The sequence below is a fragment of the Macaca thibetana genome, chromosome 13 (genome assembly GCF_024542745.1).
Source record: "Macaca thibetana thibetana isolate TM-01 chromosome 13, ASM2454274v1, whole genome shotgun sequence".
NCBI classification, from domain to species: Eukaryota; Metazoa; Chordata; class Mammalia; order Primates; family Cercopithecidae; genus Macaca; species Macaca thibetana.
Genome location: NC_065590.1, coordinates 12,595,017 through 12,610,274, shown reverse-complemented (window position 1 = coordinate 12,610,274; position 15,258 = coordinate 12,595,017). Strand labels below are relative to the sequence as shown.

The 15,258-nt window shown below is 44.8% G+C and overlaps 1 protein-coding gene across 2 annotated transcripts in view; it reads right to left on the bottom strand.

The window, feature by feature from the left end:
* Positions 1-2,431: 2,431 nt before the first annotated feature.
* Positions 2,432-15,258, bottom strand: part of SMYD1 (SET and MYND domain containing 1) — a 45,117-nt gene continuing 32,290 nt past the window's right edge. For both annotated transcript variants that reach the window (XM_050754195.1, XM_050754196.1), the window contains 4 exons: positions 11,524-11,616; positions 8,521-8,684; positions 7,256-7,424; positions 2,432-5,452 (listed from right to left, as the gene is read on the bottom strand). In XM_050754195.1, the coding sequence (XP_050610152.1) occupies positions 5,294-5,452; positions 7,256-7,424; positions 8,521-8,684; positions 11,524-11,616 (585 nt within the window). In that variant the 3' untranslated portion in view covers positions 2,432-5,293. The remainder of the gene's footprint in view (positions 5,453-7,255; positions 7,425-8,520; positions 8,685-11,523; positions 11,617-15,258) is intronic.

Genomic DNA, 15,258 nt, shown 5'->3' with positions numbered 1-15,258 from the left:
TGCCCAGCACAGGTGAGCAGAAGGGCAGCAGTGAGAAAGGGCTGTGATCTACAAAGAGAGAATTTTAAAACCCTGCCTTGTGAACAGGGAAGAGAAAGAAGGCAAACTGGACATGGCCATCAAAGAACTGTATAGAAAGGAATATTCATTCTCCAGCAGCCTGGACTGCAGGATTCAGGTTCCAGGTCTTCTGCTCAGAGGCTTGCAACTGTGGATGCAGGGCGGGTCTGAGGACTCGATAGCAAAACTGCTGTGGTAAGCAGAGGGAAGTCCCCCAAAAGATGTCCATGTCCTAATTCCCAGTACTGTTTATGTGTTACCTTACATGGCAAAGGGGATTTTGTAGATGTGATTAAGGTAAGGACCTTGAGATGGGGAGATTATTCTGGATGATCCTAGTGGATCCAATGGAACCACAAGGGTCCTTATCAGTAAAAGAGAAAGGCAGGAGGGGCAAAGGAGACGTGATGACAGAAGGGGAGTCAGAGTGATGTGATTGGTGGTTGGGGGCCACTGCCAAGGAATGTGGGCATTTTAGAGGAAGACGCTTGCTCTCCTGGAACCTTCAGAAGGAACACAGCCCTGCTGGCGCCTTGGTGTTAGCCCCGTGACACCCATTTTAGACTTCTGACCTCTAGAACTGCAAAATGATAAATCTGTTTTGTTTTAAGCTACAAAATGTGTGTGGTAATTTGTTCCAGCAGCCATGGGAAATAAACACAACTCCTAAAGACATCTGGGGAACTGTAGCATTGTGCTTGGGTCAGATTGTTCTCAGACCAAGCTTCGTGAGCTGGGGAGGCCAGGACTGGGAAATGAGGACTGAGTTTCTGCCAGAGTGAGCAGAACGGTACCGTGGCTTACAGCCGTGCTGCTGCCTATTGTACTTCTCTAAGAGAGAGGAGTCCTCCTGGCCCAGGTGAGACTGGGTTGTGAATGTAATTAATGCTGGGCCAGGAGGGGCAGGGAGCTTCTAGAAGGGCTATTTACTTTCATGCACTGGATGTTATCCACAACTGTGCATGCCTTGGTCCAGAAGCTTGGACCTCCAACTGCCCTCAGAAATACTGTTATTCTTGGCCAGGTGCAGTGGCTCACACCTGTCATCCTAGCACTTTGGGAAGCCCAGGCAGGTGAATCGGTTGAGCTTAGGAGATTGAGACCAGCCTGGGCAACATAGTGAAACCTCAACTTTACAAAATAAATAAATAAATAAATTAGCCAGGGGTGGTAGTGCACACCCTGTCATCCCAGCAGCTTGGCAGGCTGAGGTGGGAGAATCATTTGAACCTAGGAGGTTGAGGCTGCAGTGAGCCATGATCGCTCCACTGCACTCCAGCCTAGGTGACAAAGGGAGACCCTGTCTCAAAAAAAATAATAAGAAGAAATGTTGCTATTCTCTCTGCTATATGCCCCCAACTATATTTTTCCCTTCGGTATCCTTTAGAGAAGTGTACGCTGTGACTCACCCAAGCAATGGCTATGTCTGCCCTTTAATACATGTATTTATCAATATATCAATGGTGTCGTGGGCAGACGGCTTCATCTAAAGGGTAATCAGAGGTCTTAGATTTGTTTGGCATGGCCTTAAGGAATAGAGGTTTCAGGACGCAGATTTCACCCCAGTTTAAGTGAAGACTTCTTTAATGGTCTTTCTACGATCTGTTTTGCTACTCCCATGTAGTGAAGCTCCTTTATAGACTGACAACACTGCGAATTAATGTGTTCCTAAGTTAGGCCATTACTATGGTTTAAATATTCCCACCATGGCCAATTTTAAGTTATCAGTGTGATATTGATGAATGCAGAGTTGGGAAGAGATGTGCCCTGCCGGCTCTCCCAAGCCGATAAGAGCTAGTTGCATCACACCACTGCTTGCCTCTACCCTCCACCTTCATCTTCTAACTGGGAGAAGGGACACCCCAGGAGAAGCAAGGTTGGAATGCTCAAAGTGTAATAATAGCTAATAATAGTCACTAAGCACATATGATGGGCTGGGTTCTCAGGACTTTACACTTTAAAAAGTTAGTCCTCACAGTAAACTTATGCAATAGGCAGAAGTCAGGAAACTGAGGCACGGGTGAAATAACTAGTGCAGATAAGATTAGGAAAGCTGGGATAAAGGCAAACTTGGATGGTTTTTCTTAGTGTCCATGTTCTTAGAAATGACACTGAAGTATTTCTCTAAAATTGCACAATCTAATATGGTAGCCACTAGCCACATTGGCTAGCTAAGTATAAATTAGTTGAAATTAAATAACATTTAAAATTCTGTTATTCAATTATACTCCAGTGCTCAATAGTCACAAGCTGCTAGTAGCTACTGTACTGTATTGGACAACATAGATATAATACATTTCCATCATCACAGAAAATTCCATTAGACAGTGCTGCTCTAAAAAGATTGTCAGAAAGAAGGAAGCCACACTTATTGCTTGGAAACACAAAGTGTTTAATAGGATTTGCTGACTGCTATAACATAAAAACTCAAAATAGTTTCATGGTTCTTTTGCATTGAAGTAAGCAAATTCATTCATTTCTTCATTCATTCATTCATTTATTCAACACACATTTACTGAGCACCTACCACGTTCCAGGCAAGGTTCTGGGGATAGGAAGATGAATAGGACACAGCTCTTGCCCGCCAGGAGCTCACAATCTGATGGAGGAGGTGACGTTCTTGGGTGGTGTTCTAAAGAAGAACAGATCACGGGAGAGGGGACAGGAAAGAGAAAAAGTTTCACTTTGGACATGATGAGTTTGCTGGGCCTGCAGAATATCCAAGAGGATAAGTGGGGCTGGAACTCAAATGCAAGATCAGGAAATACAGATTTGAGAATCATCAGCCTTCAGGTGGTCATTAAATGAGGGGCCTGCCTGAGTTTATGCAGGGAGTGTGTGCAGAATGAGATGAGAATGAATCAAGAACAAAACCAACTCCAGGAAACGTCAATATATCAGGGGCAGGGAAAGAAAAAGGACCAGTGAAGGAACCTGAGAAACCAGATCGATCAGAAGATCATCACAAGGAAGTGGGTCACCGAAATCAAGGGCTGGGAGTGATGATTGACGCAGAAAAGCCAAATCACATAGGAACTTAAAAAGTGCCCATTAGATTTGATCTTGGTAAGAGCATTTTTAGTGGAGGAGTGGGAGTGGAAGCCAATCTGCAATGGATTCAAGAAGAAATGCAAAGTGAAGAAAGGCAGATAATAACTATACAACTAAATAAACTTAGTCATGAAGATTACCATCCAAGAGTTCTCAGCATTTTTATTGATTGCACTTGAGAAGGCCAGTGGGGTGAGAAATGTCAAGGATCTAGGATGGAGAAGCAATAATAGATGGAGCAAAGTCTGGGGGTCAAAGGAGGGGAAGGGATCCAGAGGACATGCTGAGCGGGAGGAGGACTCACATTCCAATGGTCTGAGAGGGAAGTAGGAGCACAGACACAGAGCACAGTTTGTTAAAGACAACAAATATTAGAAAGATAGGATGGAAAAAGACTATGAATGAATATGGGGAAATGACCAGTGGCTTAGCAGATGACAATGACAAAGAAGGGGAAAAGGTTTGGGGGAGACATTTTATATGAAGGTAAAGAGTGATAATTTGAACATGCCAGTTAGATCCCTGGGAGAATGTTAGTGCCATCCCTAAGCCTGTGGTGTGGGGGCTTGAAAGACTATCAGTAAAGTAAAAGACTTCTTGTAAAACCTTCTAGAAAGGAAAATCTTCAAAGAAGACCTAAGTGTCAGATACAAGTATTTTGCAAAAATGTGGCCCATTTGCAGAGTTTTCAGCCACTAGGCAGTGTTCAGAGGGGCACAGTGGGTCATCATGTGGTGAGGATGGAGAAGCTAACATTTAGGCATAGATAACAAACATGGGACCTGGTGGGATCAATGGACTTCAAGATGTGGGGTAGAGCTTGGAGGTCAGTGGTAGCCCTGGGTTGTGTGGAAGTCTTGGTGATACCCCCAACTGAAGGGATCTGTTCCAGGATCTCCCAAAACATTGGTGAGAAATTTGGGGTCTCAGAAAGTAACAGGATAACAAGCTAATCTTGGGATTGGTTGATTTTCAAGACCCTCATTTCTTAGAAGGAAATCACAACAGCCTTCCCGGAGATCAGAATAAATTGACCACACCTCTGAAAAGACTCTAACCCAGGTATACAAGAATCCAGATTCAAATGTTCTTTCTGGTGAGAAGAGCAGAAGCCCCAAGAGCATGACAGAAAAACAAACTCAGCAAGGGAAGTAATAATTATTCAGTATCGAGAATGGAGCTTCATGGGGTCCCATGATAGAGTCTAAGCTGGTAAAGACCACCCAGGCACATGTAACCAAATAAAGCCCCCAAGGGCCAATTCTGCAGGGCCCATGATCAACAGGTATGTGTGTTTCCAAGATTCTCTCTCAGCTTCACTTTGATTTTTTAAATCCTACTAGGTAAATAGCCAGAAAAATATCAGACATTATCTAAAATCACAGGGAACCACAAGGTAAGGGTGATGGAGGGAGTTATTCCCTCTCTGTGTGTTCTAGAAATATTTCTAGAATTCTAGTTGGAACCCAGACTTTTTTCCCCCAGGCTTTAAATTAAGACCTCAGGTGGTTTGGGCAAGGCCCCCAGCCAGCTCTTTCCACATATGCACCATTCTGAAGTGGTTTCAGGTCTCTGAGTAGAGCCTAAGTGGCCCGAACACAGCCCCTTCTTCATAACTCCACACCAACCACACAGCATCATATATTCTGCTCAGCCAATCATGTCTATTGCAGACCACAGGGGAGACCAGCAGCCCCAGAGACACCTGCACAGATGGGTAAGCAGCCACCTGAGACTCCAGGCACCTGCCACCCTCAACTGAGATGTCATACTTTCTGTGATACCCCCACTGCACACACACACATCACACACCAGACACATTCCCTCCTCTGCACCCTCCTCCATATAGTTTACAATTGCATCTATTATTACAGTGTGCTTTAAATGTTTCTCTACAGTTTGCTTCCCCACCCAATGACATTTGGAGCTCCTTTATTGGGTTCTAGGGCCTATCATCCAATAATATTTGTAGGAGGAGTCGGTCTGGGCTGAGATAGAGTTAACTTGAATAGACTTGAATTGAGCCAAAATGGCACTGGGAAACACAGGGCAGTAAATTCTCACAGCAATAAGGTTAAGCATTACCTCAACTTCCTCATCAGGGGTGTCCCCAGAGACCCACCACCTCCAGAGTCTCTCCCTAGCTCCCCAGCCACATTGCCCCTCCTCCACTGGGCAGTCCTCATTGCTTCTTGTGGAACAGAGCTGGGGCTGGCTCATTGCTGGGCTCAGCCATGACCTGCATAGGCTGATTGTTCAGGGCAGCCTCACGCATCTTGTAGTACATGAATTCATTCTGACGGAACATGCGTAGCTCCATCTCCGTCTGCACCCGCATGGCCTGTGGGACACAGATATATCATAAACAGTGATGGCAAGACCCTAGGACATGCCGGTCTCTGATATACCTTGGGGTAAATTACTTCCAGCCATGGAGATTCAACTCTATCCCCTCAGAACACACACACACATATACACACACACACACACTCATTCATCGAGGGCCTAACATCCTGGCAGTGTGTCCATTGTCAGGGAGAGGGCGTCAGAACACTGGGAGAGTAGCTGAAGGAACCATTCTCAGAAAAGAGTGTTTGTTCTCAGGAACTGCCCAGTGGGGACCTGGATTTGAACCCTGGCCCCTGCAGATACTAGTGTGGGACCTCACGCAAGTGAAGTAATTGCTTCAGCCATCAGTTTTCTCCCCCTTTTTGTACCTTACTGTGGGTTGGGAAGATTACAGTGTGTGACACACAGAAGAGCCCTCATCCTCCCACATGTCCATTCAAGAAATATTGCTCAAGGGCCAGGCATTCAGAGGCTCACAGCCGTGAGTAAAATCAACAAAGGCTCTGCCTTTGACAGGCTCGGTACCCTAGACATAAAGCTAGTTACCCTGCTTTTCTGCCCCTCACTCCTGCCAATTTTGAGGGGCTAGTATATTATTTCCATTTTATAAATGAGGAAACTTGGGATCTGAATAGTAAAAGGACATCCATACCTGAGACCACGCCAGTCCTAAGTGTCATAGTCATCCTACATTTTATAACACCAAAGTCTGTCCGCTTTCCCTAGACTGTACTGTCTGAGGACAGCCCTGTCACTCTCAAACCAGCCCATCAAAGCAACAAGGACACCAGCAGCACCATTTGCCAGGCACTAAGTGCATTTCACACATTAACTCATGAGCACTCGTCACAACCCTATCCTTTCCCCATTTTACTGATGAGGAGACTGAGAGCTATACATTCAATATTTGCAAAATCACACAACCAGAAAGCAGTGAAGCTGGAACTCAACCTGGAGGTGTGATTCCAGAGCCTGTGATCCCTAACTATACTCCATGTTACACAGGATAGTTTCTAATATAAATGGCTGCGCGTTCGCGCGTGCTCACCCACCCCCCCCCCCCCCACACACACACATACACCGTTGTTTGCATTTCCTCACTCCAGGTTTGGGGTGTTAAGGTTCAACAGACTCAGGCTTCAAGTCTCAGCTTTGCCATTAACTCGCTGTGTGACTATGGACAGATTGCCCTCCTTCCCTGAGCCTCAATTTCCTCATGTGTGAAGCAAGGTGATATGGTTTGGATATTTGACCCTTCCAAATCTCACACTGAAATGTGACCCCCAGTGTTGGAGGTGGGGCCTGGCGGACGTGCTCGAGTCATGGGAGCAGATCTCTCATGAATTGCTTAGTGCCATCCACTTGGTAGGAGTGAGTTCTCGCTCTGAGTTCACACCAGATCTGCTTGTTTAAAAAAGCCTGGCACCTCTGCCTCTCTCTCTTGCTCCCTCTCTCGTCATGTGACACACTGACTCCCTTTCCCTCCTGGCATGATTAGAAGCTTCCTGAGGCCCTCACCAGAAGCAGATGTCAGCACCACACTTCCTATGCAGTCTGCAGAACCATGAGCCAACATAAGCCTCTTTTCTCTATAAATTACCCAATCTCAGGTATTCATTTATGGTAACGTGAACGGTCTAACACACAAGGGTAGTGGGCTAAAGCATTTCTGAGTTCCCCTTGGTCTAGCTGGGAGTATGTGGACTTTTCTAAAGCAGAGTCCACCAAAACTCACACTCTCATCCTCAGAAACCTCAGGCCAGGAAGGGAACACCAGCCCCAAGATGCTACTTACCTCTAAGTCCTTGGTGATGGGGTGGGAGGGTCCATGTGTCACCAGAAGAATGGCATAGGCTTTGCAGATCATCCCATGCCCCACCTCAATGTTACCAGCGTGCCAGTTGGTCAGCCCTGCCCGCATCACGGCCATGCCAAGTTGGGCATTGTTGGGGTGGTAGAGCTTCCTGTGGGAGCATAGCAAATAATCATACATTATACCAGTCATCCTTATGTCTGCACTTAATTTAATAATGTATAAAGTGCCCTCGTTGATTAAGCCCGTCTGCTCTTCCCCTCAGCACTGTGAGTCTTCTGTAGCCGCCAAGGGGAAACTGAGGCACAGAGACATGGAACGAGTTGCCAAACATTCTACACAGTGAGGCTGTGATAGCTGAAACTCTGGCCTGGGCTGCCCAGCCAAGTCCTTGTGAGAAAAAGGGGCCAGGATCGTACTCTCTGAGCTTGAGCACGGGGAGCTCACAGCTCTCAGGAGCACCTCAGACCTCTCCCCGGAAAGTGGTAGGAATGTCAAGGGAGAAAAAATAATTTAAATGTCCTTTTTGAGCCAGCATTGTATTTTCACCTGGTTGGCACCATTTTGCAGGGCTTCCTTAGCATGTTGTATAGTTTCTTGTTCTACATTTTGTTCTACGTTTCTTGTTCTACATTTAGAACATTTCTACAAAACGTTCTATGTTTTGTTTATGACTAACATCCTCTCAAAGAAATGAACTTGGGTCAACTTATTTGGCCAGAAACACAAATTCGCATGACAACATGGACACAGAAAGCAAGAGAGGGTATTGGCAGATGGAAGGCAAGGGAATTGAATTTTACAATTTTTAAGCAAAGATGATTGATGGCTCTTTTAAAAATAAATAAATATATATATATATAAATAAATAAATAAATAAAAGCTCCCAGAATTGCCTGTGTGGATTACGGGGTGGAGGGCGGGGTCCAATCACTTAAAATCAAGCTGGGGCTAGCCTGAAGGAAATCAAAAGCAGAAGACGACACCCAAGTAGAGATGTGCTGGAGAATTTGGGAAAGACCAGGGATGACAAATAGGTTTCATTTCAAGCACCAACTCTGATTGTGTGGTCATTACCACTGGAGCACCATGATAAAAAGGCTCAGTCAAAAAGAGAGCCGTGATGGATTCGTGACGCCTGCTGTGGGTATAGGAGGGAGAGGCAGCAGTAAATATGCTATCTATTTGCCATCCCTGGAATAGACACACTTCCAAGAGACTATCTGAGACCCAGAATCGTCACCTACATATAGCCGTCCACCATCCTCCTGGCATAGTCCGAGGCCTCCTCAAAAGCCTGGAGGTAGGAAAGGACCTCCGAAACAATGCTCAGTATCCGCAGCATGTAGATGTTGGTGTCAGCAAACACTGGCTCCTGCTTTTGCAGGCACTCCCGGCATAATTTCACAACCTAGAGTGAGACAGAGGCCCTGCCCATTACCATTGCACCAGAGCACACGCTTAATTCACATACGCGACCATCATGATGGTATCAGACACTCATTCTTTTTAAGAGTGGGGCAATTGCTGACAGAGGTGGGAAAGCACAGTTTTGGGGTGTGAATTGCAAAGTGGTCCCATTGGCTAAGGGGTAAGGATGGGAAGGGTAATGGTGTGAAACATGGCAGATGCAGCACAGTGCGGAGTTTCCAAAATCAGTAGGTAGCGGGAAGCTATGAAAGCTATACATACACACACATATAAATGTACAATCAGATCTGTATAAGCACAAGTTCCATATATATATATATATATACACATATATATATATATATAGAGAGAGAGAGAGAGAGAGAGAGACAAGAGTCTCACTCCATTGCCCAGGCTGAAGTGCAGTGGCTTGATCTTGGCTCACTGCAACCTCCACATCCCAGGTTCAAGTGATTCTCCTGCCTCAGCCTTCTGAGTAGCTGGGGTTACAGGTGCCCACCACCATGCCCGACTAATTTTTGTGTTCTTAGTAGAGACAGGGTTTCACCATGTTGCCCAGGCTGGTCTCAAACTCCTGAGCTCAGGCAATCTGCCCACCTCGGCCTCCCAAAGTGCTAGGATTACAGGCAAGAGCCACCATACCTGGCCAAAAATATGTTAAAAGAAAGAAAGAACAATACAACAACAAAAAACAATACTAACAAATCAATACAGTATAACAGCTACTTGCATAGGATTTACATTGTATTAGGTGTTATAAGTAATTTAGAGATGCTTTAAAGTATATGGAAGGATGTGCATAGGTTGTATGCAAGAATACACTATTTTATACAAGGGACTTGAGCATCTGCAGATTTTAGTATCTGTGGCAGTCCTAGAACCAATTCTCTACAGATACCGAGATATATATATGCACGCATACATGCATACACACATATATACATATACAAATAAATGTATATCTATTATAACAACACATTGAGATGAGTACTACTAATAATCCCATTTTACCAGATGAGAAAACTGAAGCACAGAGAGGGTAAGTACTTTGCCAAAGTCACACAGATGGTGAGCAATGGATCAAGCACTGAAACCAAGCAGTTGAGCTCCAGCTTCACCACCATTCCTGTGATTCTCCACTCACTGGGCTTTGGAATCATCAGAAAGCTTTTTTAAAACACTGATGTTCAAGTCCTACCCCAGACCAATTGAAACCAAATATCTGGGAGAGAAACCCTGGATGTGTAGTTTTTATGTATAAGCCCCTGGGTGGTCCTTAGGCTCAGTGGGTTTGAATAATTATGTCCTACTGAAGTGTACAAGATGCATGAGCTCCCGGGAAACTGCAAAACATCCCCAGAAGGATTCAGCCTTGGCTCTGGTGAGGAAAAAGATGGGCCTGACCACGGTCATCCTGCAACCAGGCTTTTCTGACTGACTCTTGTGTAGACATAGGCTTAGGCCCTACCCTACAAAGTCCAGTGGTCTCTAGATTTTAGGTGTTCATTGTTCTCCTCTCCTTCCTTTGAAGCTCTCATGGGAGAAATGCCGTACAATTCCTTCCGTTTAAAATCAGTGAGAACTAATTTTGCTCTGAGACTTTCCCAGAGTTCATGAGGCAACCTGAGGTGGTGGGGGCGTAGCAGGAAGTGGAAAGATGATGGCTGGCAATCAATTCATCCTGAAAACAATCCTCTTAAACCCATGGGGGCAGTGTCCAGAGTCACACCTAGCCCTGCCAGGTCTGAATGGGGAAGGAGAAGAAATGTAGAGGAGAGAAGCCAGCGCAATGGAGCCAGTGGGGACCTCCTGCTCACTCCAGCTCCCACCTCGTGCCTCTGACATAGATTTTCCATGTTGTACAGTAACACCTTGTTTGTGTGACTGTCTCCCCACCTGACAGAACTCCTTCCAGGCAAGGAGAGTGTCTTATGTTGGCCACCCCAGTAAGGGCTTAGAAATGTGCAATAAGCGAGTTAGTAAAGAAGGAGGAAGAAGAGAAGGAAAATATAAATAGAAATGAATAGAAATTAATCTCCCGCACTGACATGCTCTAGTGGCATTAACATTCAAGTTGTTTAGCGAGCTTGGGGAACAAAAATGCTAATTCATGGTCCCTGTTTTCTGCTGCAGATTGAATGAGTCACATCTTAGAGTGTGAGACTGGAAATCAGTATTTCCAACAAGCTGCTCAGGTTAATTCAATGCAAATACCCTGCAGGCCAGTGTCTGGCAGTGGGTCTCACCTTTGGTTACACATTGAAATCACCTGAGAGCTTTAAAAATCTTGCTATCAGGGTTCCATGCCCGGAGATTCTGGTGAAATTGTCCTGAGTGGGGGCCTGAGTATCAAAATTTTTCAAAGGTGATTCTAGTATAGAGCCAGCTGAGAATCCCTGGCGCTTCAAGAGCCAAGGATGAATGCTCAGTTGGCAGAGGCAGAAAACTGTAGCTGGCACATGCATTCAATTATGGGAAAGCATGAAACTCACTCCCAGTATGTCCACTGCCATCTGCATTCCCTCATCTCTGATGCCAGGTTTAGACATCACAGATCCCCCAGGGACAAGTGTCTGTCTGCATTTGCTCCCCTCGGACCCAGTCTCAGTGGGTTAATAATCAGTCACTGAGAATACACCCCTAAGAGATGCTAAAGGTTTAGGGGCAAGAAGAGTCATGGTCTCAACCAAGGGACATCTAGAAAAACAACCTGCTTGGTAGCCCCCTGCCCGCCCATTCCCACCCCATTTCCCTCCCTTACTAGAGAACGTTTCCACCCTCCTCTCTAACCCCATCCTCTGTAACAAGTGAATTCTTACCTCATGATACAAACCCTCCGAACGAGCCTTGTCTATCTTTTCCAATGTATCCTTGGAGAATTGTATCATCTCCTTCACCACTTCCTGAGAGGGCTGGGAAAGAGAGACCCATTGAGCTAGAGATGCCTTCGTGAGGCAACCCGTTCCACCTTTGAGTAGTTGCCATCTTTGACATTCAATGTAGTGCAAGGTTAATGCCTTCCTCATTCTGAATGCCTTATTCCTATAAATGCTACCCAAGATCCTGTAGCTATTCCAGTTCTCTCATCACATTTCTGACTTCTGTTTTCTATTAAGCCAAGTCTCAGACCCTTGCTGTCAGCCAATCATTCCAGCCTGTGCAAATTCCTGGCCCTTTGAACCCCAGGGCAGAAACTGACATTGATAGCTATTGCGTTTTCTCTGGCATTTTGGATTCTATCACCCAAAATATTTGCTGGTGTCCCTCTTTGTTTCAAGTCAACCACATATTTCCACAGGTACACCCTTGCATTTTTGTTGTCATCCAAGTCATTGATTTAAATACTAGCCAGCACAGGGCTAAAGACAGACCCCAAGGACTTGACCCAAAAATCATACTCCGATTTGTCTTCGAGTTCATTAAGGAGGGTCCTTGTGATTATAATTATTCAAACTCTTCCAAATGTCTTAGCATCCAGCCTGTATTTCCTTGTCTTAGCCAAAAGGATATCAGGAGAACATCTGTCAGCTGTTCCTGTGAAATCTGGACTCATTAGGATTCTACATTTGCCTAAGAAGCCTAGTGATCTTACAAACAAAACAAAACAAGGTTTTGATATTTGAGGCAAGGAAGTGCCATAATTAAGAAGCCGTTTCCCACAGGGACATAATAATTTTGAAGGAAAAGAGCCAAATTTCTCAAAGTCCAAACAAGAAGTTTACATGCTATGCTTATTCCTATCGGAAGTCCTTTTCTGAAACATTTTTTTTTGCTTAAGCAAATCTTTTATAACTTTTTTCCAAAATGAAAATAACTTTATTATTTATTCTGACTGTAAAATTGACATATGCAAGTTGTGAAAATTAAAACAATATTTAAAAGTATGTTAAAAAATAAAAAAGTAGAAATCCCTAGAACTCACCTAATGACTACAGTTAGTATCTGGGGGAACATTTTCCTACGCATGCATACAGAAATAATATTTAAAATACTTAATGACTGATAGAGAAAAAGCACTGACTAATCAAAGCACAGACAGTGACCATCAACAATGGGTATGTCAGCCCAGCATGATGGCTCACGCCTGTAATCCCAGCACTTTGGGAGGCCCAGGCGGGCAGATCACCTGAGATCAGGAGTTTGATACTAACCTGCACGATAGGGTGAAACCCCATCTCTACTAAAAATACAAAAATTAGCCAGGTATACTGGTGCACGTCTGTAGTCCTAGGTACTAGGGAGGCTGAGGCACAAGAATCACTTGAACCCAGGAGGCAGAGGTTGCAGTGAGCCGAGATCACACCACTGCACTACAGCCTGAGTGACACAGCCAGACCCTGTCTCAAAAAAAAATTAAATAAAATTATTAGATTAAATTAAATTAAACATTGGGCATGTCTAAATGACTTTGCCAGTAAGCACTGGCTGAATTTCAGTCCTATGTGTGCACACACATGCCTATGTGTATGTACGTGCCAATAGGATTGACTATGTTTTCTAACTGGAATTATACCATATATCTGTCTATAGCAATTTTTCACTCAGTATTTTGCAGACATTTTCCCATATCAATATAAAACTATATCATTTTAATAAATGTAAAGTTTTCCACTGTATGAAGCTAGGATAATTTATTTAACCAGTTCTCCGGTTGTCCAATTTTTTCACTATAAAGAATTAGACTCAACAGCTTCCTTTCGATTTGCGGTTCACATTGTTTTGTGAAGTCACCCTCAGTAAACTACCAAAGAGTAACAAGAGAATGGGCATTTGTTGCAATGAAAACGTATCCCTCTCTGTAGACCATCTTCCCTCCTTCTTCCAGCTGTCCTGGACCAGTTCTGCCATGGGTTTTCATCTTGCAGTATGAGAGCCCTCTGGCCAGGACAGCTTGTTTCAGGGTCAGGCTCTCCTAAGGAAAGGGGTACTACATTTGTTCTTCTGCCCACCTCACCCACTTTGGCTTTTGTATAGCTCTTGGCTATCCCTATAATTTTGGCTATCCTTATTTCCATATCCTTCTGTATCTGGGCCTCCCTGGAGTTAGTTATTCTATGTGTCTACCTGCATTTGTTCCATGGCCTGACTCTGATAATGGATGCACCCACCAGTGCTCTAGCTTCTGCTTGCAGGTCTCACTCCTAGCTTAACCTTGGCCTTGACCTTTGACTTGACTGAGATTTCTGGCTTTGGCTGAAATCTCCTGCTGCTACCAGCTGCTACCTTATGCCCCGGAATGCTGTTCAGCCCTCTGTTAACTCAAATCATGTCTTTGTCCCAAAGAAGTCATTTCAGTGTGTGACTGCTTTCCTAAGCCTATTGGAATTAAGCCTATGTCTTGCCTGGTTGTGCAGAGTTCTGTGACTGATGGACCAGAGGTGTGCCATTAATCTGTCAAACCCACATTTCTAGTTATAGCCATAGCTTATTACCCAAGTATGATTCACAAAATCATGTATAGTTTATGACCCCTGATATCTAATCTACTGTAAATTCTATTATCTTTAAATCTCAAAATTTTTAGTGAACCTTCTGGAGTAATCAGTAGCTCGTAGGATAGATTAAGAGAATACCAAGTGGTTAAGTGTTCATCAAAGTCTTGCTCAGTTTGATGATGTAAGGAGGAGTGTCACTTGAAGCTCTGGAAGTGAGTCAATTTTGTTTAAAGAGGCAACTTACAAGATCCCCCAAAACAACCTGGCAGAAAGGTTGTTAATTAGTAAGTGCAACATGTGATGAATCTATTGTGAGAAGGGAAACGGAGTTGTTCCACTTGGCTCCACTCTTCACAATAAAGGCAAGAACATTCTGATTTGCACACAGGATTTAAGGAACCCCCGTGGTGAAAGGCTGCTGTCTCCAGGAGCATCAGATTCTACAGAAAACAAGGAGGAAGAGGGAGGGAGGACCCAGAGGCGGAGGAGAAGGAGCAAGGGTTGGGCGATCTGAGGGGCTGGGGGAGGAGCCAGAGGAGAAGGGAGGAGCCATAGGAAAGGGGAGGAGCCAGATGAACGGGGAGGAGCCAGAGGAAAGGGGAGGAGCCAGAGGAAAAGGAGCCAAGGAGGGAGAAGGGGTAAGAAGGATGTTGGTTCCCAAGCCTGGAGAAATTGGCACATTTCTATTTGATTTTTTTCATTTTATTTATTTATTTATATATTTATTTATTTATTTGAGACGGAGTCTTTCTCTGTCGCCCAGGCTGGAATGCAGTGGTGCGATCGCAGCTTACTGCAACCTCCGCCTTCCGGGTTCAAGCCATTCTTCTGCCTCAGCCTCCTGAGTAGCTGGGATTACAGGCGTGGGCCACCATGCTCGGCTAATTTTTGTATTTTTAGTAGAGATGGGGTTTCACCATATTGTCCAGGCTGGTATCAGACTCCTGACCTTGTGATCTGCCTGCCTCGGCCTCCCAAAATTCTGGGATTGCAGGCGTGAGCCACCGTGCCCGGCCTGGCACATTCCTATTTGAAAATCATGAGTAAAGGCTGGAGAGAGACAGGGGAAAAACCCGCCAGGCACTGTGGCTCATGCCTGTAATCCCGGCACTTCAAGAG